Source organism: Budorcas taxicolor, chromosome 20, assembly GCF_023091745.1.
Source record: "Budorcas taxicolor isolate Tak-1 chromosome 20, Takin1.1, whole genome shotgun sequence".
Classification (NCBI taxonomy): domain Eukaryota; kingdom Metazoa; phylum Chordata; class Mammalia; order Artiodactyla; family Bovidae; genus Budorcas; species Budorcas taxicolor.
In genome coordinates this window covers 34,931,298-34,958,055 of record NC_068929.1, presented here as the reverse complement: position 1 = coordinate 34,958,055, position 26,758 = coordinate 34,931,298, and the positions used below count along the sequence as shown (strand labels likewise).

At 46.3% G+C, this 26,758-nt stretch overlaps 1 protein-coding gene across 1 annotated transcript; it reads left to right on the top strand.

Moving 5' to 3' along the window:
- The first annotated feature begins 598 nt into the window (after nt 1–598).
- Nucleotides 599–26,159, top strand: NIM1K (NIM1 serine/threonine protein kinase). Its single transcript, XM_052659327.1, has 3 exons — nt 599–890; nt 21,982–22,250; nt 25,410–26,159. The coding sequence occupies exons 1-3, from the start codon at nt 599–601 to the stop codon at nt 26,157–26,159; spliced, it is 1,311 nt and encodes a 436-aa protein (XP_052515287.1).
- The last annotated feature ends 599 nt before the right edge of the window (nt 26,160–26,758 follow it).

Here is a 26,758-nt window from a genome sequence, read left to right as displayed (position 1 = left end):
ACCGGAAGGCTGATTTGCAAGTTTCTTCTTTCCTGGGGTCTGGATTGTCAGGTCTCCGGGGACCTGCGACTTGACAGCAAAAGTGCAAAATGAAGAGGATCAGAGATAAGCACCAGCAGCGGGGAACTGGGGGCCTCCTGGGGGCTTTTACACACCAGGGCAGAAGATTTTCTGACCATCAAAGGAAATAGCAAACTGGAGCCTTTGTTTCGGGACAGAGCCACCTACCACAGAGCATCAGCACAGCCGGCCAGAAAGTTCTTGGAGCCTGATTAAGGCTAGGGTACCTGGATGCATGCCTGATGGTCCAGTTAGAGCCGGGAAGTTCACTATGAAGGAGAGTGTGAGATGTCTCGAGTGAGGCGGGCAGCTTTGGGCTTGGCTGGGTAGGCAGTGCTGGGGTTGGTCTCTGCCTTCAGCTGACTGAAGCCTAGAAAGGGGTCTGCGCATCCAGGAGTCTTTGCCCAGCTCTCAAGGACACAGGGCCCTTACAACCTTTAAGTCCCATCTCTCATCCCCCTTGGGCCCCTTCCGCTCCTCCCCATCCTCCCCTGCTTGCTGCCTCTGCTGAGATGGAGAGGTGAACCTACTGTGGACGATGACTGCTGTGTATGTGAATGGAGGCGGCCTGGTGAACCCCCACTGTGACAGGTGGGGTCGGCGGGAGAGTGAGGAGAGTGGCTGTCAGACGGAGTGCGCCAAGGAGGACGAGGAGGGAGAGCCTCGCCAGCTGACACCTTTTGAGAAGCTGACCCAGGACATGTCCCAGGATGAGAAGGTGGTGAGGGAGATCACTCTGGGCAAGCGGATCGGCTTCTATCGCATCCGAGGGGAGATCGGAAGTGGGAACTTCTCCCAAGTCAAGCTGGGGATTCACTCCCTAACCAAAGGTAGGAACTGACCTCTGCGGGTGATGTCCAGAGTGTGGGGACCTGGTTTGGGGGGCAGGTTAGGAGTCTGGGGCCAGGGAAGCCGGTGAGGCAACATCACTGAGTCCCTGCTAAGGGCAAGCATTAGGGCAGCTGCTGTCTGTCGTTATCGAAGTTCATTTTCACAGTGATGGTGTGAGCTCAGTGTTTTTATTTTCACTTTATAGATAAGGAAACTAAGATCCAAAGAAGTCCAGGGTGGCTTTAGCAGTTTCATCTTAGGTGACTTTGACTCCAAAAACTTCTGCTATACCGTGCAGGTGAACTCAAACACTGAGGGTGTTCTCTCCAGTTATGCCTTGGAGAAGCCGAGTGGAGTGTGGCTTGGTTCCAAGGCCACTCACATTGCAAGTTCTTATTTGTAACTTCTGTCTATATTTGTGTGTCAATACCAATGGCACAGGGACCCTCCCGGATGGTCAGTGGATAGCGGGTCCAGTCTCTCCTCCTTACCTGAGGCTGCTGCTTCTGTGAGATTTGGGGAAAAGGGACTTGATCTCAGGATCTTCTCTGCTTTGTCTGCCCTGCACCAATTCTCACTGTTGTTAGCTCCTTGCTTTCTACCACTGACCCGTGGTTGCTTGACTGCTAGCCCCTCTGGACTCTAGACCAGCAGTGCCCACTGCCCGGGCCTCAGGAACCGTGAGGAGAACCCATGTGGGCACTTTTCCAAGTTACCTGGAATTCGGCTAAGCTTGGAGATCGACATAATGGAGTTACTAGACAGAAAAAGAACACCTGCAATTCAGTATCATCTGTCGACTTTCTAAAGCCCATGGGCTCTGCTCTCTCCCTGCAAGTCCCATACTGACATTTACCACCACGTCTTCAAGGGTGTTCTTGCTTATGTTAGAATTTTCTTTTCTCTTCTTCTCTAAACTCCAATCCCATTCCACTCTCAACCCTGTTGCATCCCTATAGAGAAAGCAGCACACGCACATCCTCCCCCCAACAATCCCCCCCCCCCCCAAGTCACTGCAGCGTCCCCTTCTGTCTTGCTCTGAGCCCGAGTGTCTGGGTTCATGCCTTCACATCTCGGCTCCTCATCTTACCTACCTGGGTGCATGACAGCACCGCTGTGAGCCTTGGGCTCCTCACTGACAGAATGCAGCCAGGAGCACTGATTACATAAAAGTAAATCGTGTGTGTGTGTGTGTGTGTGTGTGTGTGTTAGTTGCTCAGTCATGTCTGACTCTTTGCAACCCTATGGACTGTAGCTGTCCGGGCTCCTCTGTCCATGGAATTCTCCATATCTAGTGTGTGTGTGTGTGTGTGTGTGTGTGTGTGTGTGTGTTGCTCAGTCTTGTCTGACTCTTTGCAACCCCATGGACTGTAGCTGTCCAGGCTTCTCTGTCCATGGAATTCTCTAGGCAAGAATACTGGAGGGGGTTGCCATTTCCTTCTTCAGGGCATCTGATCTTCCATCTACCCAGGGATCAAACTTGGGTCTCCCACATTCAGGCAGATTCGTTACTGTCTGAACCACCAGGGAAGCATAGAGGATTTAAATCTAAATTAGGACAGATGTTGCTTTTCAGTGGTCTAGAGGAAGAGTGAAGGGCAAAAGAATTTTTCAGTGGTCTAGAGCAAGAGTGAGGAGCAAAAGATAAAACACATAGGGAGAGCTGAGGGGCTGGAGATTGAGACAGCAGTTGGAAGACTTGATCAGGAAGGGGAGACAAGAAATTGGGTAAACGCTAACCAGGGGAGGAGTTCAGAAAGGAGAGAGTACCCAAAGTGGCAGAGAGGACAGAGGGGCTGATGTTTGAGCAAAGCCTACTGGATGTGGCCAACTTGGAACTCTTTGCTGAATGTGGGTTCAGATATTCGATTCTAGTGGAGAGGAAGCAAGAGAGAGTGGAAAGAACGTGGGCTTCAGAAACAGGCAAATCTGAAAACATGGGCTTCAGAGCATGGGCTTCAAATCCTTGTTCATTCACTTGCTAGGTATTTGACTTTGTGCATATTATACTCATTCTTTTGGTCCTCAGTTGCCTTAACTGCAAAACAGAGATAATTATTCTTAGAATTGTAGGGAAAATCAGGAATAACATAAACTACATGGCACATAGTAGCCACTCAATAAATGGTTGCTATCACTGTGCACGTCTGTATTTTACTTAAACTTATTTCAGATGGAAATTTGATATTAATGTCTTGAAAACCTGTGAATAGAAGATAGTGGTAAAAGTAATGCAAGGCAAACAAATTTAAAAGTTGTATTTATTTTTCCAGCTTTATTGAGATGTAATTGATGCACAATATTGTTTAAGACTACAATGTTCTGATTTTATATATGTATATCCTGCAAACTGATTACCTGGATAAGGTTATTTAACACATTCATCCCCTCACATACTTACAATTGTGTGTGTATGTATAGTGAGAACTTTAAAATCTATTCTCTTAACAACTTTCAAAACGTTTTAATGGGATTCTCTAGCAGTCCAGTTGTTAAGACTCCACGTTTCCAGTGCAGGGGGCACGAGTTCAATCCCTGCTGAGGGAACTGAGATCCCACAAGTCACCCAGGGCAGCCAATTTTTTAAAAAAATTTTAACAGTATTTTATTTAATGCCCAAACTATGTCAAACTATTGTCATTTCAACATGTATCCAATATAAGAAATTACTAATAAGAATAACTTACATTAAAAAGAAATTTTTTAAAGGAAACTTAAGTGACTGAAAGTAATTTAAAACATGCCAGAAACCCATCCGTGTTTCTCTTTATCTTACTTAGGAGAGTTAAGGGAGAACTCTTAACTGATACTCTTAACTCTTAAATGATATGAAAATAACATTTTTATGCTGTGGTTTGGTGCTATTTAAGGCTGTTTCCTTGCACTAAACTCACTGCATGACCCACGAGTGTTCAAGGTTCCGCTTTGGGAAACACTGACCTCATTTCATCCTCCTGTGTTTTACAAGTGGGAGTAACAGAGATTCAGGAGTGGCTGTCCTGAGGTCATGGGCAGAGGCAGGGTTAGAACTCAGCTTTGTTTTTGCTGAACCCAAGCTTCCTCGGGATTTCAGTGCAGTGACGGGGTGACTCATGTGCAGGGGAAATTTGTGGCCCCACGTTGGGGTGATGGAGGTTACCCTTTCCACCTCTCCTTTCCCCGGGGCCACATGTTTTCTCATTCTACTTCATACGTCTTTCTGCAGAGTGGTCTTCTGTGCTTAATTATCCAAAAGCACATCACCAACAATGACTGCTGCCCATATCTATGTAATCTCTCAGCTTTATTGCCCGTCTCCATCTGACCAGTCTCATCCTATTGCAGCTCAGATTTTAAAGAGAGAGAATATAAGTCCTCACTGGTCAGCCGGTGATGGGCTGCCGCTGAGTCAAGGGCCTGCCTGGGTCAAGTCAGTGGCCCAGGGTCACACGGCCCACCTCACTGTCAGAAAAGCCCAAGGTCCAAAGAAGCATCTCTGAGAAGGGAGAGTGGAGAGCACAGTGAAACGATGACACATCATCACAGAGACTGTAGCCAGCTAAGCAGGGCCCTGCCACTGGCCAACGGCACAGGGCATCTAATTCTGCAGACACCGTTATGTGAGGAGGACAGAAGAAAGAGGATCAACAATCGGCATTTACATAGTGACTGTCATCTCAAATGCGAAAGGCATGCCTGTTGTGTTACAGAGGTAACTTAATTCTAGCCCCGTGGGTTTCAGAGAACGAGGCTTTTCCTGCTTGTGTAGATAGTGCCTCAGCGGCCTCACTGCCATGCTCTCCTCACTCATAACCCCCCACAGAGGAACCTTGCTATCAAAGGCCCAGTGTCACCTCTGCTTATGGAATGGCATGGGGGCAAAGGGGGGAAAGACGGCTAAAAGCACAGGCAGAGGAAAATCAGTTCAACAAGCTCAACATATAAACAAGAGCCAGAAAGTGTAATGGCAGGTCCCTGCACATGCTGTACTGATGCGACAGGAAAACGAGTCCTGGACTTCACCTCCTGACTGACGGACTTGTTCCCTGATGGCCTCATCCTGGTCCCATGCTCATCTCTCCTCTGGTTCTCACGGAAGAGAGCCCAGGAAAGAATAGGAAGGTGAGAACAAAAGGATCCGAGAGCATGAAGAAGGGGGACCCAGATGCAAATTGATGTGAGGATGAAGAAAGAGCCAGGCAGTTCATGTATTGCTGCCTCTGCTGCTGCTGCTAAGTCGCTTCAGTCGCGTCCGACTCTGTGTGACCCCATAGACGGCAGCCCAACAGGCTCCCCCATCCCTGGGATTCTCCAGGCAAGAACACTGGAGTGGGTTGCCATTTCCTTCTCCAATGCATGAAAGTGAAAATTGAAAGGGAAGTCGCTCAGTCATGTCTGACTTGTAGCGACCCCATGGACTGCAGCCCACTGGGCTCTTCCGTCCATGGGATTCTCCAGGCAAGAGTACTGGAGTGGGGTGCCATTGCTTTCTCCGGGTTCATGTATTAGGAAGTAAGAACTTAGGGAAGATGACAGAGTGAAGACCAGAATACTGTGGGACTTCCCTGGTGGTCCAGTGGCTAAAACACCCCACTCCCAATGCAGGGGGCTTGGGTTTGATCCCTGGTCAGGAAATTAAGGTTCTAAATGCTGAAACTAAGAGTTCACATGATGCAGCTAAAGATTCTGCAAGATTGAGGGCAGGAGGAGAAGGGGGTGACAGAGGATGAGATGGTTGAATGGCATCATCGATTCAATGGACATGAGTTTGAGCAAACTCCAGGAGACAGTGAAGGACAGGGAAGCCTGGATTGCTGCAGTCCATGAGGCGGCAACAAGTAGTGACTGAACAACTGAACAACAATGCTGCAGTTAAGACCTGTGCAGAGCCAAATAAATAAATCTATATATATATTTGTTTTTTTAAAGGACAGTGACTTGTGACAAGAGGGAGGACATTAGTCTACCTGGAGGGGACTGGGTTAGAAAGACAGAGGGACATTCCTCTAAAATCTTCACTTCTACAATGGGGGCAGATTTATCAGGGAGTGGTTTAACCTTGCTGGGAATTCCAAATACCCTGTCCTGTTACCAAGCCATGTCAGATGACATCGTCTGAAGAGCTATTTGTTTAAATGTGGTTCCCATACAAAGCCAGCTGGCCCAGAATTGTCATCAGGTTTTCTAGGAAACACGGACAATCTGGATAAAATCACAGAGCAGATTCCCAGGGAAATGGAAGGTTTTAGTGCCAGAGGTAGCTCCCAGGACAGTAGTTTATAAAAAGGTGCCCGCTGCTCATGATCCCTCGGGAGAAGGCTCCATACAGGCCCCCCACTGGCTGGAGTTTATTTTTATAGCTAATGGCTCAGATTCCTTGGGCCTTGCAAGCAGATAGAGCAGGCTGAAACCACCACGAGTCCCATTTTAGCTGATGAGAAATTTCTCAAAAGAGATGACACACTCAGCTTCTGAATATTTTATGTCCCATCTGTTGCCTCAAACAAAAGCAAAAGCGGCCACAGCGCCTGGCCCTTTCCTGATGCTGCCCTTCCTGACCCCTTCTTTCCTGTCGTCTTCTCTGCCACTCTAGTCTCATGTTACTAGAACCCTTTTTCCTTCTCTCTTGATTTATTTATTCATCGGTTCATTCATTCTTTTTTTTTTAAAAAAAGCATAATTAACTCTCTTGTGCCTTGCAGCGGTCAATAAGATACAGTTCTTGCTTGACAGGAACTCTCAGTAAGGAATGGAGACAGACAGGAAACATTTGATAAGTGCTGTCACAGGGTGAGGGACAAAGGGTGTGCTCGACCGAACCTGAGATCAGTAAAGAGTCAGTTGATCAGGAAAGGTTTGTGTTATGTCTTGAGGTTTGCGGAGAAATGATACAAGGGGAAGGGGGATGGCAGGCAGAGAGAGATGTAAAGTGAATGGAGGTATAAGCCAGGGTGAGGAGTGTTTGGAGATTTCAAAGTAATTCAGTGAAGGGGACTTCCCTGGTGGTCCCTTGGCTAAGATTCTGCACTCTCATTGCAGGCGCCCAGGTTCAATCCTTGGTCAGGGAACTAGATCCTACCCCCTACAACTAAAGATCCTGCTTACCGACAAAAATCAAAGATTGTGGGTGCCACAACTAAGACCCAACACAGCCAAATAAATGAATGGAAAGTGAAAGTGTTAGTTGCTCAGTCATGTCTGACTGTTTGCAACCTCATGGACTGTAGCCCATCAGGCTCCTCTGTCCATGGAATTCCCCAGGCAAGAATACTGGAGTGGGTTGCCATTTTCTCCTCCAGGGGCTCTTCCTGACCTAGGGATCGAACCCGCATCTCTTGTAGCTTCTGCATTGGCAGGTGGATTCTCTTACCACTGTGCTCCCTGGGAAGCCTCAGAAGTGATTATTTTAGTGAGGAAAGTGAACTGAAGGTGAGGCCTGCCAAGAGTCAGGGATGTCAGAATCAAATATTAGTCTAATGGTCCAAATGACAATGTCCATCTCAGCTAAGGAAGTGACAGTGAGGATGGAGAGAAGAGGATGCATTTGAAGACTATTTCAGAATATTGAAAACCTGTGGTCGACTGCATGGGGGAGAAGCAGGAGGGGACAGGGAGAGGAAGAAATGAAAATGTCTCCCAGGCTTCCAGCCTCAATACTGAATAGTGACTATTGGAGAAGAAATGGATTTGAGAGTGCAGATTTTGAAGCCCTGAATTGGACATACACAGAGGTCATGAGGTAGAGGAGCTAAATGACCATCTTGGAGCCCCAGAGAAAGTATGAATGAATAATGAAGGTTTGGAGCTTAACAAATCCAGCTAGAGTGAAAGACTTGTGTGTCCTGGTCACAGGCTCCTTGGTGTCAGACACTGTGTCTTATGGATCCTCAGACTTCCCCCACATGCAGTATAAGTAATAAACATTCAAACAATACTTGGTGAATTAAGTCAGTGTAATAATGTCCTCTGAAAATCCAGTAGTAGTGAGAAGAGATGTGGGAGGGAGCCATGCATGGCAGTACTCTCTGGTGGTTCCTCATGCTGTAATCTCCCAGGAGAACTGGAAGAGAGAGAGAGCTGGAAGACTCACACAGGCTCTAGTAAAGCTTAACCAATAAGGCCTACTGGTGTTTATTTTTTTTAGTGTATTTTAAAATATTTATTTTTATTTATTTGGCTGCATCGTCTTAGTTGCTATACTTGGAATCTTTAGTTGCAGCACGTGGGATCTAGCTCCCCAACCAGGGCTTGAACCCGGGCCCCTTGCAGTGGTGGCACAGAATCTTAGCCACTGGACCACCAAGGAAGTACCCCCACTTGTTTTTAAAGGCAATCTCTCCTCTTGGGTACATTCATTAAAATAGCGATTTAAAATGATGTTTGCTGGGTGCAACTAGAGATTATTGTACTAACTGAAGTAAGTCAGAAGAAAGAAAGACAAATAATGTATGATATCACTTTTATGTGGAATCTAAAATATGATGCAAATGGACCTATCTATGAAGCAGAAACAGACTCACAGACGTAGAGAATCGACTTGTGGTTACCAAAGAGGTCGGGGAGGGGAGGGATGGATTGGGAGTTTGGGATTACATATAGAGTGGATAAACAAGGTCCTACCATATTGCACAGGGGACACATTCAGTATCCTAGGATAAACCATAATGGAAAAGAATATTGAAAATATGTGTATAAGTCATTCTGCTATACAACAAAATTAACACAATATTGTAAATCAACTGTGCTTCAATTAAAAAATAAATTAAAGGGACTTGTCTGGTGGTCCAGTGGTTAAGACTCTGCCTGCCAATGCAGGCGATATGCCTTGCAGCAACTAGACCCCAGCGCCACAACTACTGAGCCCGTGCACTCTAGAACTCTCGAGCTGCAACATGAGAAGCCACTGCAATGAGAAGCTCACACACCAAATCGAAGACCAGCCCCCACTCCCCACAACTAGAGAAACCCAGAGCGCAGCAACGAAGATCCAGTGCAGCCAAAAAAATAAAATAAAATAAAAATAGATAAAATTATGTTTTCTTGCTTTAAGAATAGTTAGTGGCTTTGGTGAATCCATCCTAAAAAAAAAGTCCAGAATTACTATAACAAAAGAATGTTCTATATTTATAATGCAAAAGACTAAAAATAATTTATATGATCCAATGATACAGGCATGCTCAAGCACATTAAAGCATATATACTGGATGGAAGTCACACAACTATTAAAAAATCACGATTATGGGGAGTCTGTAATAACAGGGAGGATGCTTGGGACATAATAGTAAACAAAAAGGCAAAATTGAGTTTATACTTCAATGGGGATACTTATCCTGGGCTCTTGTGAGCATTAAATGAGATCATTTATTCAACAAATATTTGTTGATCACCTCCCATGTAACAGGCACTTTTCTAGGGACTGGAAATAGAGCAGTGAACAAAATAGACAACAGTCTGCCCTGTGGAGCTTATGCTCCAGTGGAGAGAGACAGACAAACGTAAGCCAGGAAAATTTTCATTATGTTATGTAGTGATAAGAGACAAGAAGGAAGATAGAGCAGAGGGAAGGAGGTGGATCCCTGGGGACTGCAGTTTCAGACAAGATGCCCAGGGACAGCCTTTCTGAGGAGGTGCTCACTGAACTGAAGAGAATGAGGAAACTGGCCACGGGGTCCATGGGGGAACGTGGTCAGGCAGAGGGGACAGCCCGTAGAAGAGCATCAAGGTGGGAGAGTGCCTGTAATACCCTAGAAATGGCCAAGGCGGGTCACAGAGGAGAGCAGCAGGGACCAGATTATGGAGGGCTGATGTGCAATACCGCATTGTCAGGATTTTGGCTTTTTCCTACAGGGGACACCAGAGCCCTTGAAGGGAGCAGAGAAATGATGCGACCTGGCTTATGCTTAATAGGATCACCCTGGCTGCTCTGTTGAAAATAGGCTACAAAGGGTCAGAAGCAGAGATCAGCTGGGAGCCTATCATAATCCAGGCAAGAGAGAATGGTGGCTTGGGCCAGGAAGGGGGCAGTGAGAGGCTGAGAAGGGGCTGGCTTTTGGCTATATTTAGAAGTAGAGATAATAGGATTTGCTGACAGATTGAAAGTGGAGTGTAAAAGAGAAGAGTCAAGTACTCAAGGTTTTTGACTGCAAGAATAGTTTCCATTTACCCAAACTGGGAAGACTGTAGGAGGAACGGGTTTGGGGTGGAAGAGATCAGTATTGAATGTACACGTTGGACATACCTGTTACACAAGCACAGCAGAAGCTGTTGGTGCCTCACTTGTGCCTCTTTGGGTCTTACCATCTCAGTGCATGCAAGCTGGGCCTTTGTCTCTCATCTCTTTGCCTCTAGGCTTTCTCTAGCTGCTGGAGCTGCTTTTCCTGCATGCATGGGAGGCCAAAAATACAGGGGAATTAACATCTGTCAAGAGCATCCAACAACCAGTTACTGGCAGTAATTGATGTACCCCCACTCTCTCACACTTCTCATCAGTCAGTCAGTTCAGTTCAGTCGCTCAGTCGTGTCCGACTCTTTGCAACCCCATGAATCGCAGGACGCCAGGCCTCCCTGTCCATCACCAACTCCCAGAGTTCACTCAAACTCACGTCCATCAAGTGGGTGATGCCATCCAGCCATCTCATCCTCTGTCGTCCCCTTCTCCTCCTGCCCTCAATCCCTCCCAGCATCAGAGTCTTTTCCAATGAGTCAACTCTTCACATGAGGTGGCCAAAGTACTGGACTTTCAGCTTTAGCATCATTCCTTCCAAAGAACACCCAGGACTGATCTCCTTTAGAATGGACTGGTTGGATCTCCTTGCAGTCCAAGGGACTCTCAAGAGTCTTCTGCCGCACCACAGTTCAAAAGCATCAATTCTTTGGCTAGTAAAACTCAAATGATAACTCGCAGCAGGATTTTTGGAGGATGGAGGGAACAAAAAAAGATCCCCACTGAAAAATGAAGCAGTCAGCACCATAAACCTCATGGATCAGTTTATTAAAGGGTAACTCATAAGGTGGGATCAGGATTGGACAGACAATGATCTGGAAGCGTTTGTAGGATGTACTCTGCACTGCCAACCGGCCACTGGGACAATTTTAGAGCTAACCTAGGACATGGGGGTATATGTACGTGCTTAAAACAGGAAGTGTATTTCTAAATCAAGATGATTGAAAGGGTAACAAGTCTTGTGGGTACCAGGAATATGTCATCAAAAGTCTTCATCATTATTTGGAAACTAATAGAGCATAGAGGTCACCTGGACTTAACAATCCTTCAACAGTATCTATGCAGTAAAAAATCCACCTGCCAATGCAGGATACCCAGGTTTGATCCCTGGGTTGGGAAGATCCCCTAGAGAAGTAAATGGCAACCCACTCCAGTATTCTTTCCTGGAAAACCCCACAGACAGAGTAGGCTGGTAGGCTACATACAGTCCATGGGACACAAAGAGTCAGACACAACTTAGCGAATAAACAACAATATTAACTACAAAGCTCTTGACAACAGAAAAGTGATTCACTGCATGGTGCAGTCCTGGATAGGGTCAGTGGAAGGACAGGAGGAATTGTATGGGCCCAGGATGGTGTCAGTTGTGCTAAGAGTCATTCAGAATTAACTGGTAACTTGCTTAGTAACACATCCTTAATTGGTTGCGTTTCCTTTCCTCTCTCACTTTCTCATTCTTCTACCACCGTTTGCTGGGTACAGCTGTACCATTCCTCATCAACTGTTTGCAACTGAATCACTACCTCATGATCTGCTTCGGAACCCAAACTGAGACAACCACATGGAGAGGTCTTGTAGGCAGGTGTATATATGAACCTGGGATCACCAAGGAAATGATTGTAGAGATGGCCAAGGACTAAGCCTTCAGGTGTCCAACATTTAGAGGCTGGGCAGATGAAAAGAACACAGCAAACGAACCTTAGAAGAAGTGGCAAGAGGTAGGAGGAAAACCAAGAGTGCATGTTTTCTCAGAATCTCAGTGCAAAGATGTTCTAGGAGGAAGGATGAGCCTGAGAACTGGCCATTGTTTTTAGCAACTTGGAGGTCATCAGTGGCCCTGAGAAGAGCATTTTTCGTAACGTTATCTCTTAGGCTCAAGATATAACGAGGGTGGGACTTCCCTGGTGGTCCAGGGGTTAAGAATCTGCCTAGTAATACAGTGACACGAGTTTGATCCCTGGTTGGGGAACTAAGACCCCACGTGCTGAGGGGCACCTAAGGCAGCATGCCACAACTAGAGAAGCACGTGCGCCCGAGTGCCGCAACTAAGATTTATTTGGCAACTCAGCCAAATAAATAGATAAATTAAAAATACATATATAGTGGGAGGACCGGAGGCAGTGACATAGGACCAGCTCTTTAAGGGAGCTTTTCTATACAGAGAATGAGAAAAAGAGGTCTAATGCTGCAGGGGGAAGTGAGGTCAAGAGAGGCTTTTCTGCGACTTCTCAAAAACTTTTAAAGGTGTTCAGTGTACATAAATACACAAGCGAAGTTTTAAAATCTGAAATATTCAGTTAAGTGAATTTTCCAAACTAAAAACAACCTATATAACCACCACCAAGTTCAAGAGAAAACATCCCCAGTACTTCAGAGGCTCCCCATCCCCGCTTCTATTTACTACATCCACACATATAACTGGGCTTTCCTGGTGGCTCAGTGGTAGAGAATCCCACCTGCCAATGCAAGAGACCTAGGTTTGATCCCTGAGTCGGGAAGATCCCCTGGGGAAGGAAATGGCAACCCACTCCAGTATGCTTGCCTGGGAAATCCCATGGCCAGAGGAGCTGGTGGGCTACAGTCCATGGGGTCTCAAAAGAGTAGGACACGATATAGCGACTATGCAAGTGTAACCACTATCCTGACTTTTAACATCACAGATTACCTGTAAAACTATGTAAGTGACCTCATACAGCATGTCTTCTTTTTTGTCTTATTTCATGTGCTCAATATTAAATTTGTGAAAACCGGGGGCTTCCCTGGTGGTCCAGTGGTTAGGACCCAGCACCCTCACTGCCAGGGCCCCTAGTGCAATCCATGGTGCAAATCACACAGCATACGCAAAAAAAAAAAAAAAAAAAAAAAAATCTTGGGAAAACCATTCGTATTATTTTGTGTAGTTTAGATGCTTCATTCTTATGCTATACAGCAGCTCATCTTATGCTATGCAGCAGTACGAATATATTATAATTTATGCAATCTACTGTTGATGAACATGAGGATAGTTTCCAATTTGGGGCTACTATGAATAATGTTACTATGACTATTTTAGTACAGTCTTTTGCTAGCATGTACGTATTTTTGTTGGGAAGATTTTCTCATTTTTCTTAGATGGGTAAATAGCATGAATGTATGCAGGTGGAAAAGATTAAGTAGAAAGGTTAAAATTGATGATGCAGGAGAGAAGGAAGAAATTTTGGCTGCCTATTCTTGAGTAGATGAGAATAGATGGAATCTATTCAACATGTTGAGGCGTCTTAACCAGGCCTTAGGAGCAGGGACCATTTATCCAGAGGAACAAAAAGGAAGACAGAGTTTATGAGCACAGATTCAGGTAGGTTGGAAGACTTGAGGAAATTCTCTTCTATTGCTTTCTTTACTCAATAAAATAGAAAGCAAAGTCATTCAGCTATGAGCAAGGAGAGAAAGTATTAAAGAACTGATGGGAGAAAAGGAGCTGTGAAAGTATCATCTAAAAGTGTAGGAGTGAAAAATAAATAAATAAATAAAAGTGTAGGAGTGTTATTGGACCAGACAAATAAAGTGTTTGCCAAGAGCATTAAAGATGCACCCGAGGTTATAAATCATGAATTCGAAGTGAGACAAGCCATCATGGTCACTGATGGGTACAGGCAGAGAGTAGGTGAGAGGCTCGGTGTAACCAGGTATGTTTTAGCTGAGTGAACAGGATGAGAGAGGAGAGCAGAGATGCTGAGGGAGCACACAAATCCATGCCAATGACAATAAAGATGCTTCTCCAACACATGCCATCATCCTCCCAGTTCCTCAACCCAGAAACCTTGACCTCTTCTTCAACCCGAAACCTTAGCTGAACCCCGAGTCCTACTGACTCCGCCTTCTAAATATCTCACCCTTTCCTAGTTGATTAAGCTGTTGTAATCTGTCTCCCTCATCCGTGTTTATCCACACTGCAGCCAGAAGTGATCTTTTAGAAAATGCAAGCCTGGTTGTGTAAGCTAGCTCTCTGCTTGAAACTTTCTAGTGGCTTCTTTTGGTTACCAGAGGGAAGGGTTGGGGGCAGAGGGGATAGTTAGGGAGTCTGGGATTGACACTGCTATATTTAAAATGGGTAAGTAACAAGGCCTTACTGTGTAGCACAGGGAACTCTGTTCAATATTATGTAACAACCTAAATGGGAAAAGAATTTGAAAAAGAATGGTATATGTATAACTGAAATCACTTTGCTGTTCAGCTGAAACTAACACAACGTTGTTGTTGTTTATCAACTATGTGCTGTGCTCTGCTTAGTCACTCAGTTGTGTCTGAATCTTTGCAACCCCATGGACTGTAGCCCGCCGGGCTTCTCTGCCCATGGGGATTCTCCAGGCAAGAATACTGGAGTGGGTTGCCACGCCCTTTCTCAGGGGATCGTCCCAACCCAGGGATCGAACCTAGGTCTCCCCAGATTCTTTACCGTCTGATCAACTATACTCTAATATAAAATAAAATAAAGAAAAAAAGAAAAGGAAATTTCCCATGATTTCTCAAAGTCCCTAATTTGAGGTCCAGAATATGACTCAGGGACTTTGGTCCTGACTGACTCTCTGACTTCATCTTGGCTTATCTTTTCCTTCATTCCCCATGTGCCAGCTTCACTCTCTTCTTTCAGTTCCTCCTGGAGGTGCCTAAGTGGGGGTGCCAACTGGGATGAGGGAGGAAAATATTAAAGCCTTTTTTATATTTGTAATTGCATGGTTTTTAATATCTATGATTACACATATTAACAGTGTGTATATTTATAGTTACAGTTCAGTTACAGTTCAGCCACTCAGTCATGTCCAATTCTTTGCGACCCCGTGGACTGCAGCATGCCAGGACTCCCTGTCCATCACCAACTCCTGGAGTTTACTCAGACTCATGTTCATTGAGTCAGTGATGCCATCCAACCATCTCATCCTCTGTCATCCCCTTCTCCTCTGACAACACGTGGTCCACTGGAGAAGGGAATGGCAAACCACTTCAGTATTCTTGCCTTGAGAACCCCATGAACAGTATGAAAAGGCAAAAAGATATGCTTAAAAATGTTTTATTAGTAAGGGAAGCTAATCAAAAAAGTGTATAGACCAGTCCCCTAAGGTGTCAGGGGCTTTCCTATCTCAAGGTCTTTTCTCCTATACATCCCTATATACCCCTATATAGATATCCACCTCCACACATATAGCTCCTTATTGCTTCTCCCCTACTTTCCTCTAGTTAACACTTAGACTCCCGGGAAAGTGTTAGAAAGTCTTCCCTGACTCCATGACTCGGGGTGCAGCCCCTTGTGTTCCACTCAGCTGCAGCCTGCTCTCTCACCCTCCAAGCTTGCTGTGCTGGACATCTCCCATCTGCTTCCCCAGGTCCATTTTCCACCCTTCATTTTCCGCTCTGTCCCAGACTATAGTCCTCTAGGTTCCAGCTGGGTTTGGTTTGTAGGGAGATCTTGCAGGGGATCAAAGGAAGGAGAGCAAGAGTCTGAGCTCTGTCCCCCCAGCCTGACTGTGAGGTTGATTCAGGCCAGCTGTACTCTGGAAGAATGGTCGTGGCTTCTCTCAAGGCAGCTGTCTCTACACAGCACTCTCTAGGTTCTAGTATCTTTTCCTTCCCCTTATCTCCTTGGTCCTAAAGACAGATTTTTGGTTGATCCACTCTAGGTTTGAAAAATTTGAATTAGTTGTTGACACTTAATGATTAGAATGATTGCATTACAATTCCGATGTCTCTTGAAAAACATTAGATTTGACAACACCGAGTCTACATTCCCAATAGTAACAATTGTCTGAAGTTGAGTAACAGCTACCTCTTTGCTCTGAGGCATGTATTCCTCAGGATGCCACAGTCCCCACTACTCCCTGTTGCCTTACAGTAAGCCTGCCACCTTATTTCCACCCTAGCCTCTAGAGACATTTGAGTTTGCAAGTCCTGGTTTAAAGAATGTGTCAGTCTTTTCACTAAATTTGGAGAAAGGGGAGGTTTATCTTTCAAATTTCTCTGCTTCTTTCTTTCTCCTCTCTGCCACTACCCAGAGAGTCCTCTCTCTGCCATTGCTATCATCACCTCCAAAAACACTGCCCTGCTCTTAGGCATCCTCTGCTCCTATCCATTCCCCACACTGCAGCCTGAGTATGCATTCTAAAATGGAAATCAGGGACTTCCCTGATGGTCTAATGATTAAGAATCCACCTTGCCGTTCAGGGGACATGGGTTCGATTCCTGGTCAGGGAACTAAGATCCCACATGCCTCGGAGCAGCTAAGTCCTCACACCACAACTAGAGAGCCTGCACATTCTAGAGCTTGTGCTCCACAACAAGAGAAGCCTTCAAGCTGCAACTAGAGAAATCCCACTCACTGTAAGCAAGACCCAGTGCAGCCAAAAAAAATTTTTTTTAAAGAATAAAATGGAAATCAGATTATGACAATCCCTTAAAACCTTAAAATGTCTTCCCACATTTTAAGAATAAATATTAAGAATAAAATGTTTTATTCTTCTCTAAAAATAAACGCAATTTGAAAAAAAATTTGAAGTGTAATTAACTTACCATATTATAATGGGCTTCCCTAAAATTATATTACTTTCAGGTATACAACATGGTGATCCAATATTTTTATACAATACAAAATGATCACCATAAGTCATCTGTCACCATATAGAGTTATTATAATATTATTGACTATATTCCCTAAACTATATAGTACATCCCTGTGACTTTTATTTTATAACTGGAAGTTTGTACCTCTTAATCTATCCTTGTTATCTGAAAATGAAAAGCACAGCCTAAAAGTTGAGAATTATCTTTTATTCAGCAGGCAAAACTGAGGACTTAAGCGGGGAACACAGTCTCTCAGATATCTCTGAGAGATTGCTCTGAAGAGGTATAAGAGGAACCAGAATATATAGGAGTTCTTGCAACAAAGACCAGGTAGTCAGAAGTCCAAAAGATTACTGTTAAAGAAAACCAGATATCCCAGGTTAAGGAATTCAGCACTTTTCTATGTCTGGGAAGATGCAAGAGTCTGGACTCATTGAAACCATTCCTGGGATATGCACCTCAGCTAGTGGAGCCAATATCCTGTGCTTTCTCCTGAGTCTCCTCGGGTGCAGGGGGCTGGGGTTGCGGATGGGGGTGACTGCCGGGATGACTGCTTGATGGCTGGCATCCTATTTCCATCCCCAGTTCCCTCAGGGCTCACCTTCAGTGGCTGTAATGTGAAGGCTAGATGGCTGCAACATTCTGTTTACTGATAAATCAGGCAACATTTTTTTTCACATATAACCTATTTCTTCATTTCCTCCCTCCAAAGCTATATTTCTTTCTTTTTAAAAAAATATTTCTTTATTTGGCTGCATCAGGTTTTAGTTGCAGCGTGTGGGATCTTTTGTTGAAGTACACAGGCTTCTCTCTAGTAGTCTTGACAGGAGGTGGGACGGGCTGGCTTAGTTGCCCTGAGGCACATGGGGGTCTTGGTTCCCCAACCAGGACTCGAATTTCCCCTGCATTGGAAGGCAGATTCTTAACCACTGGACCACCAGGGAAGACCCAAGGCTACATTTCTTTCTTTCTTTTTTAAAAAATTTATTTATTTTAATTGGAGGCTAATTACTTTACAATATTGTACTAGTTCCAAGGGTACATTTCTTGTAATAACTTCTAAGGTTCTGGGTCATGTGACACCTGCCTACTGCTCCGGGCTGGTTAGTGACTCCTTCCCCTCCACCCCCACCCACTTCAGTTCTCAATGTCCAACATAGTGGGATTTTCAAACACAAACAGGACATCTTGCCCAGACCTGGCACACTGTCCCCTTCCCATGGCCAGGTATTGGGCCTCCTTCCTCACCTCCTGGTCACAGGGCATATCACTTCTTAATGGGGAGCTGTCTGTTCTCCCATCCGCACTCCTTCCTAACACATGCCACAGTGTAATCAGGTTTTTCTCAAAGTCCCTCTGTCTCACGTGTCTGTCTTCTTCACCATCTGGAACACACTAGGTACTGCCTGAACATTTGTTGAAGGGGTAGACTTAGAGACCTAGTTCTTCATGGAACCGCGATTTCTACCACTTAGTGGCAATCCAGAACACCAGGGATTTTAAAATGTTTCCTGCTATTATACATTAGTGTTAGAGGAGGCATGGCTAGAATCTGATTTAACACAAAGTGGAGGAAGCAGGTTGGGACTAGAGTGAGCAGGCATACGGTGTGGAATTTCAGGAAGGGCTTCCCCTCACAGCTCCTCTCTTGCCTCACTCTGACCCCGACCCTGGGAGGGCAGCCTCTGCTCACAACCACTCAGGTATACAATTGAAAAACCAAAACTAGGATGGTGGTAAAGGGCGGTTTGAGACAGCCGCCTGACCTGCACGCAGTGCGAGGAGCGAGAGTGCCGCTCCCGGGCGGGAGGGGGCGGCAGAGAAGGGCCGGCACCTGAACTGAAGCCGGGCGGGCGCTGGGAGGACCGGGCGGAGAGGCGGCTTCTCCTACCGGCAAGCTGCCAGACTGAAGGACGGAATTCACTACTCTAGCCCTTAAAACGGAGAAGGCAATGGCACCGCACTCCAGTACTCTTGCCTGGAAATCCATGCACGGCGGAGCCTGGTGGGCTGCCGTCTGTGGGGTCGCACAGAGTCGGACACGACTGAAGCGACTTAGCAGCAGCAGCAGCCCTTAAAAACAACAGCTTTGAGAACACAGGAAGGCAAGGCTCCTATTTGACCTACTTGGAAAACAACTGCTTTGAACAACTTTAGCACAGTGCTGTGCTCAGTCGCTCAATCATGTCTGACTGTTTGCGATCTCACGGACTGTAGCCCACCAGGCTCCTCTGTCCATGGAATTCTCCAGGCAAGAATACTGGAGTGGGTTGCTATTTCCTTCTCCAGGGGATCTTCCCAACCCAGAGATCGAACCCAGGTCTCCTGCATTGCAGGCAGACTCTGAGCCTCTAGGGAAGCCCAAGAATACTGAGTGGGTAGCTTATCCCTTCTCCGGGTCATCTGCCCGACCCAGGGATCAGACCCAGGTCTCCTGCATTGTGAGGATGGCTTTATAATTCCAAGTGTACTAAAAAACCATGGAATTGCACACTATGGGTGGATTGTGTGCTGTGAGAATTATAAAAAATAAATGAATAAAATAACAGCTCGCCTAACGGGCTACGCAAAACCAGTTTCTGTTTCAGGTAAACAGCTGCGCGGATTCTTAATCCCAAAGACTGAAGAGTAGGAAAGCCACGACGAGGGAGGGGACCCCTACCCCCACCATCCCCCCCAACTCTGGGGGCTGGCCCGGGCGGTCAGTCCCTCTGCCTGGAGCATGGCCTGCGGAGGGAGGGCGCGGGAGCCCCCAGGGTTCCGCTCGGTAGAGCCTCCCCCACGATATTGAGATATTGCGGACGCCCTGAGCCAACGTGGGCGCATCAGGCACCGGGAAATTCTGCCGCTGTCTTCTGGGAGACCTATGACCTACTTTAACAAAACCACTGACACTCTTACTTTAAACTAGCTGCTTCTATTTTCACATCTGTAAGATAGAAGCTCAGCTGGTAGCTCAGCTGGTAAAGAATCCTCCTGCAAAGGAGACCCGGGTTTGATTCCTGGGTTGGGAAGATTCCCCCAGAGAAGGAATAAGCTACCCACTCCAGTATTCTTGGGCTTTCCTAGTGGCTCAGCGGAGAAGGCACTGGCAACCCACTCCAGTACTCTTGCCTGGAAACTCCCATGGACAGAGGAGCCTGGTGGGCTGCAGTCCATGGGGTGGCGAAGAGTCAGACGCGACTGAATGACTTCACTTTCACTTTTCCCTTTCATGCATTGGAGAAGGAAATGGCAACCCACTCCAGTGCTCTTGCCTGGAGAATCCCAGGGACGGGGGAGACTGGGGGGCTGCCGTCTATGGGGTTGCACAGAGTCGGACACGACTGACGTGACTTAGCAGCAGTGGCTCAGCGTCCGCCTGCAATGCAGACCTGGGTTCGATCTCTGGGTTGGGAAGAGCCCCTGGAGAAGGAAATGGCAACCCACTCCAGTATTCTTGCCTGGAGAATTCCATGGACAGAGGAGCCTGGCGGGCTACAGTCCATTAGGTCGCAAACAGTCAGACATGACTGAGTGACTGAGCACAAGCACTGTGCCAAAGTTCTTCAAAGCAGTTGTTTTCCAAGTAGGTCAAATAGGAGCCTTGCCATCCTGTGTTCTCCAAAGTTTTCTTGCCTGGAAAATTCTTATCAAAGTCTGGTCTAGTTTGAGCGAAAAAAAAAAAAAAAAGTGTCAGTTTTTAGTAGAGATTCATTCATTTTCAAACATTAACCATTTTTAATACATAATTCATTGATGTTAATTATATAATTAATTGTAGGAAAATTTAAAAAAGGAAAACCATCCATGATCCCCTTATTAATAATATAACTATTCTACGCATTTGGTGTATTATCTTGCCAGATTTTTTTCCCTATGCAAATGCATATTTGTGTTTTTCCTCATGTTCTTTGTTTCTAATGTTTATTTATTGGTTGCGCTGAGCCTTTGTCGCTTCATGCAGGCTTTCTGTAGCTGCACTGCACCGGCGTCTCATTGTTGGCTTCTCTTGTTGCAGAGCACAGGCTCCAGAGTGCAGGGTTCAGTAGTTTGGCTCACGGGTCTAGTTGTCCTGCAGCATGTGGGATCTTCCAGGACCAGGGTTTCTACCCATGTACCCTGCGTTGGCAGGCGGATTCTTAACCACTGAACCACCAGGGAAGTCCCCTCACATGTTCTATATTGAGTATCTTTCCATGTCCATCAATAGAGATCAACATCATTATTTTAATCACTGCACATACCATTTTGCTAGCTCTGTACCATTGTGGAGATAGGTGAACCACACTTTATTTTAACTATATCTCTCGCTAGACTCCTAAGCTGTTCTCTGTATCACCGAAGTTTTCTTACACAAAGAATCTTGTATATGCATCAGATTATTTAAGATTAACTGCCAAAATGGAAAAAATCTGGGTCAAGTGTTCAACCATTTTTAAGGCTCTCAAGATGTAAAACCAAACTACAATCCAGAACCATCTTACCGACTAGTCCTCCCACCAGTGGTACCTTGCAGTGCCCATCTCCTCATGGCTCTCTAACACTTTACTCACACTGAACACTGATGTTTTCCATGCTGGTACATGGTGTGCCAGGCACTGACAAAGTCAAATAAGAACACAGCCCAGGCAGGGAAGGGGGTAGGAGGAAGAAACGAGTAAGGAGTCATCATTTTCAGGGCAGGGGGCTGAGATTCTTGTACAGAGAATACACAGAAATTGGATGTCATCTTCCAAGGACAGGTGTCATAGAAGGCTTCCTGGAAGAGGTTGTTTCTGAGGCTGGCCGTGAAGAATCATCTGTTATTAACCGAGTAAAGATAGGGAAGGAGTGATGAGCCAGATAGAGAAATAGTCCTGGTAGATGCAGGTAGAGAAGAGATCCCGGGTGTGAATGTAAAAGACCTTTTCAGTGAACTGCAAAGCATCCTGTAACAGACTGAAGGGTACATGGGGAGGTGGGGACCATGGACAGGAATGATGGACAATGAGGCTGAAGGGGTGGCTTGGACCTGATCAAGAGAGTCTCTGTTGGCTATGTAGAAGTGCTTCATCCAGAAAACTGGATAAACCTCACCGAACTGAAACCTCCTTCGGAGGCAGAAGTTGGCATTAAAACCTATACATGGTAGAGTCATACTGATTCCAGGGACCAGCACTGATGTTGAACTCAAAAATTGCTAGGAGCTCTCTGAGCTAGAAACAGCCACTTAACCTCTGTGTCTATTAAAATAAAAATAAAGGGACTAGGTTCCTTCCAGTTCTAAGCAGCTATGAATTCAGGCACATCCTTTGACTTTTTTTCTTTTTTTCCAGAAAAAGTGGCCATTAAGATCCTGGATAAGACCAAGTTAGACCAGAAAACCCAAAGGCTGCTATCCCGTGAAATCTCCAGCATGGAAAAACTGCACCATCCCAACATCATCCGCCTTTATGAGGTCGTGGAGACTCTATCCAAGCTCCACCTGGTGATGGAGTATGCAGGGGGAGGGGAGCTCTTTGGGAAGATCAGCACAGAAGGGAAGTTCTCAGAACCAGAAAGCAAGCTCATCTTCTCCCAGATTGTGTCTGCCGTGAAGCACATGGTGAGCGGGGTGAGGAGGGAGGATCTGGCTCCCATTCCCCACCACGATGGAAGCATGGGGCTTTAGTTTACCTTTGTCTAAGCCCACAGTCTCCAAACTTTTTGGCACCAGGGACCAGTTTTGTGAAAGACAAGTTTTCCATGGACCAGGGGGCGGGGTGGGTGGGGATGGTTTCAGGATGATTCTCATAAGGGGCTTGCAACCTAGATCCCTCCCATGCACCGATCACAATAAGGTTCGAACTCTTTTGAGTATCTAATGCCCTTGGCAGAGCTCAGGCAGTAACACGAGTGATGGGGAACAGCTGTAAACACAGGTGAAGCTTCACTTGCTTACCCTCCACTCACTTCCTGTGGTGCAGCCTGGTTCCTAACAGGCCATGGGCCAATACTGGGGGTCGGGGCCCCCTGATCTAAGCATCCCTGAGGGCTTCAGTCCTTTATAAGGGCAGATAGCAGCCCCTTCTCTGAGAGTCAGAGGTCTGGCTGGGATTGTGCTCCTGACCTCCAAAGCGACGCCCAGGGGTCTCAGTTACATGGCAGCCTCCTGGCTTCTGCGGAAGTTGACAGGAGTCACTCTGAGCAGCCAAATGACCGACACCCATTCCCCGGCCACACCTATTCCTCCAAGCCTGTCTTCTGGTACTCAGAGAACTGGCTTCTCGCTGCTTCCTGGCTTTGCTTTCCTTCTGTGTCTAGGATGCCCTCTCCCCTCTTATCACGCCTCACATTCCCGATCTCATCCACACTTCGGGACCCAGCTCAGCTTGAATCTCTCATGAAGCCTTCTTCAGTCTGGTCTCAGCCCGCGCTGATCTTCATGCCTTTGGTGGCTCTTCTAGTTCTCCTGCCTCTGTGCTCAGCACACTAACACTTGCTTGTGTCTTTCTGATTTTAGTTCTCTGATTATTTCTTTAGGTAAATCTGGACTCCTTAAGCACTCTCCCCCTGATTCTCCTGTGTCCTCTCTATCAACAACCATACTACTGGGCACACAGGAGGAATCGGACTTGCAGTCCTGACCACCACTTGTACCACTTTGTTAGCGCAGAAGGTTTGGCCACCTTCTTTGCCCAGCTCTCAGTGTAACTGGCAGGAAGAGACACGTGTCTGGGATCTGTGTTAGCTGAGAAGCTGTATCTAGTATGCTCTTCTCCTTGGATGTCATGAGATAAGAACTGGGATCAGTGAGCTCCTGGCCAAATTATTAGCAGGTTGGAGGAGCCTCGTCTTTGGGGTAGCACAGAGTTGGACACGACTGAAGCGACTTAGCAGCAGCAGCAGCAGCAGTGCCCTAGGGACCCCGAGATCACACTTGGGAGGGAGAGGGGGAAGAAAAAGAAGTGAAGAAGGGAGAACCTAAGCCTGATAGTGGTGGCTGTGGTACCACCGATTGTCACCTAAGTGACTGCTGGGGTGGACTTTCCCCAGGCCGAGAACTAAGCCAGACCTATACCACGCATAATGCTGAAGCTGAAGCTCCAATACTTTGGCTACCTGATGCGAACAGCCAACTCATTGGAAAAGACCCTGAAGCTTGGAAAGTTTGAGGGCAGGAGAAGGGGATGACAGAGGACGAAATGGTTGGATGGCATCACCGACTCAACGGACATGAGTTTGAACAAACTCTGGGAGATAGTGAAGGACAGGGAAGTCTGGAGTGCTGCAGTCCATGGAGTTATGAAGAGTCGGATATGACTGAGCAACTGAACAACAAATACCAAGCAGTGGAGCAGGTGGTCAGGGTCTTCCACATTCTTCTCAGAAAGAGATCTGGCAGGAGAGCAGAGAGGATCCAGCAGTCGAGAATGCAGACTGAGCCCTCTGAGGCTCTATACCAGGACTTTCTCCAGCCCTCGGGTCTCCAAAAAGAGAGGATGACAGGCATAGATCTGGATTTTATTGGGTTTGCTTGCTGTATGCCAGGACCATGCTGAACACTGCAGATACAGCATCACGTTCGGTTCTCACAAGAGCTTTGTGTGTGTGTTAGTTGCTCAGTCTTGTACGACTCTTTGCCACCCCATGGGGTGTAACCCACCAGGCTCCTCAGTCCATGGGATTTTCCAGACAAGAATACTGAGTGGGTTGCCATGTCCTTCTCCAGGGGATCTTCCTGACCCAGGGATCGAACCTGGGTCTCCTGCATTGCTGGCAGACTCTACCATTTGAGTCTACCAGGGAAGCCCATACAAGAGTCTTAGGAGGTGGTCCTCAGTGTTCTGTTTTACAAAGAAGAAAGCTGACACTCACATACACAACTGGCATAGTTGAACCTAGAACTAATAAAAATGTCAGGCTCCGAAGCTTGGACTCTTACCCCAGAAGGTCCATCTGGAAATGTTAAACCATTTCCCAAGTGCCCTTGGCATTAAACTGGTCAAGAGTCTTCAAGGTTTTCTGGATCCCGAATGCAAGGGTGGGATGGGATCTGCTGCCAGAAACTTGTCCACTATAAATTTCTCCCTTCTACTGAATTGTATAAAGTTAGAGGAGCCCATCCAAAGGAGCAGGGGTAGGGGGTTGGAGGAGGGCTTTTTCTTCTTGAGGTTGGCCCTAGTCGAGAGATTGCTCAGCCAGGAAAACCCACATATGGTCTCAGAGGTGAAGGATTACTGTTTCATTGTGTTTCACAAGATCTAGGTCTTTCTCTTTCTCTCTCTCTTTAGTCACTAAGTCTTGTCCGACTCTTGCAACCCCTTGGACTGTAGCCTGCTAGACTCATCTGTCCATGGGACTCTTCAGGCAAGAATACTGAAGTGGGTTGCCATTTCCTTCTCCGGGGGATCTTCCTGACCCAGGAATCGAACCAAGGTCTCCTGCATTGCAGGCAGATTCTTTACCAACTGAGCTAGGAGGGAAGCCCATCTGGGCCTTACTTTTGGCACTAATTCCTAGGGCCACGTGGGGGACAGACTCCAGCCTTGACTCCACAGAACAGAACCTTTGGTCTGCTTGGAGGGTACAGGTGTTACATTTGGCTAAAGGTTATGCCAGGGCAGCTTGCAAGGTCTGAGATCTGACATGACTTCAGTTGATCTCCATTGAATTTCTGTTGTTATGCCAACATCACCTCACTGTTTCGGAGCAACTACTGCATCTTTAATGTTGGTTTTTACTTTGAGAATGATGACTTTCCCTCCTTTGTCTTTTTCCACAGCATGAAAACCAAATTATTCACAGAGATCTGAAAGCAGAAAATGTGTTCTATACCAATAATACTTGTGTGAAGGTGGGCGACTTTGGATTCAGTACAGTCAGTAAAAAAGGTGAAATGCTGAACACTTTCTGTGGGTCTCCACCCTACGCGGCGCCTGAACTTTTCCGAGATGAGCACTACGTCGGCGTTTATGTGGACATCTGGGCCTTGGGGGTGCTTCTCTACTTCATGGTGACTGGTACCATGCCATTTCGGGCAGAGACCGTGGCCAAACTGAAGAAGAGCATCCTGGAAGGCACCTACAGCGTGCCTCCACATGTGTCAGAGCCCTGCCTCCGCCTCATCCGGGGAGTCCTCCAGCCAGTACCCACAGAGAGGTACGGAATCGACTCCATCATGAACAATGAGTGGATGCAAGGGGTGCCGTACCCCACCCCTTTGGAGCCTTTCCAGCTAGATCCCAAACATTTATCAGAGACCAGCAGCCTCAAAGAAGAAGAAAATGAGGTCAAAAGCACTTTAGAACACTTGGGCATTACGGAAGAGCACATTCGCAATAACCAAGGGAGAGATGCCCGAAGCTCCATCACAGGGGTCTATCGAATTATTTTGCATAGAGTCCAAAAGAAAAAGGCTTTGGAAAGTGTTCCAATAATGATACTACCAGACCCTAAAGACAAGGACCTAAAGAAAGGATCTCGTGTCTATAGAGGCATAAGACACACATCCAAATTTTGTTCAATTTTATAAATTGCATTAGATTGCTGGTAATTAAGATCGTTGTTGCTGCTTTAAAAATTTTTTCACCAACTTGAGTGGAGACTTTTTGTAATTTTTAAATAAATTTAAATTTAAGATACGCATTTCCCCCTACCCCTCCCAAATGTTTGTTAGCTCAGATTCTAGCTTGGTTTGCAATCTTGTTTTGTTCTCAAACTCTAGCCTTCATTCAGTTAATCAAGGAATATTTACACAGTGCCAACCATGTGCTGTGCACAATTTAAGGTGCTGCAAAATAGGATGGCCAAGCAATCCAGGGTACTGTGTTCAGATAGCAGTATCCCCTAGAGGCGTGGGTTTGAATCCCACTGCTGAATGAATTTCCCAGCTAGCTCCATAGTAAAGAAGCTGTCTGTCAATGCAGGAGACACAAGAGACATGGGCTCAATCCCTGGGTTGGGAAGATCCCCTGGAGGAGGAAATGGGCAACCCATTCCAGTATTATTGCCCAGAGGATCCCCATGGACAGAGGAGCCTGGTGGGCTGCAATCCATGGGATCGCAAAGAGTCAGACAGGACTGAGCAGACACATTGCGTTACATTACCATATACCAGGCACTGTTCAAGAT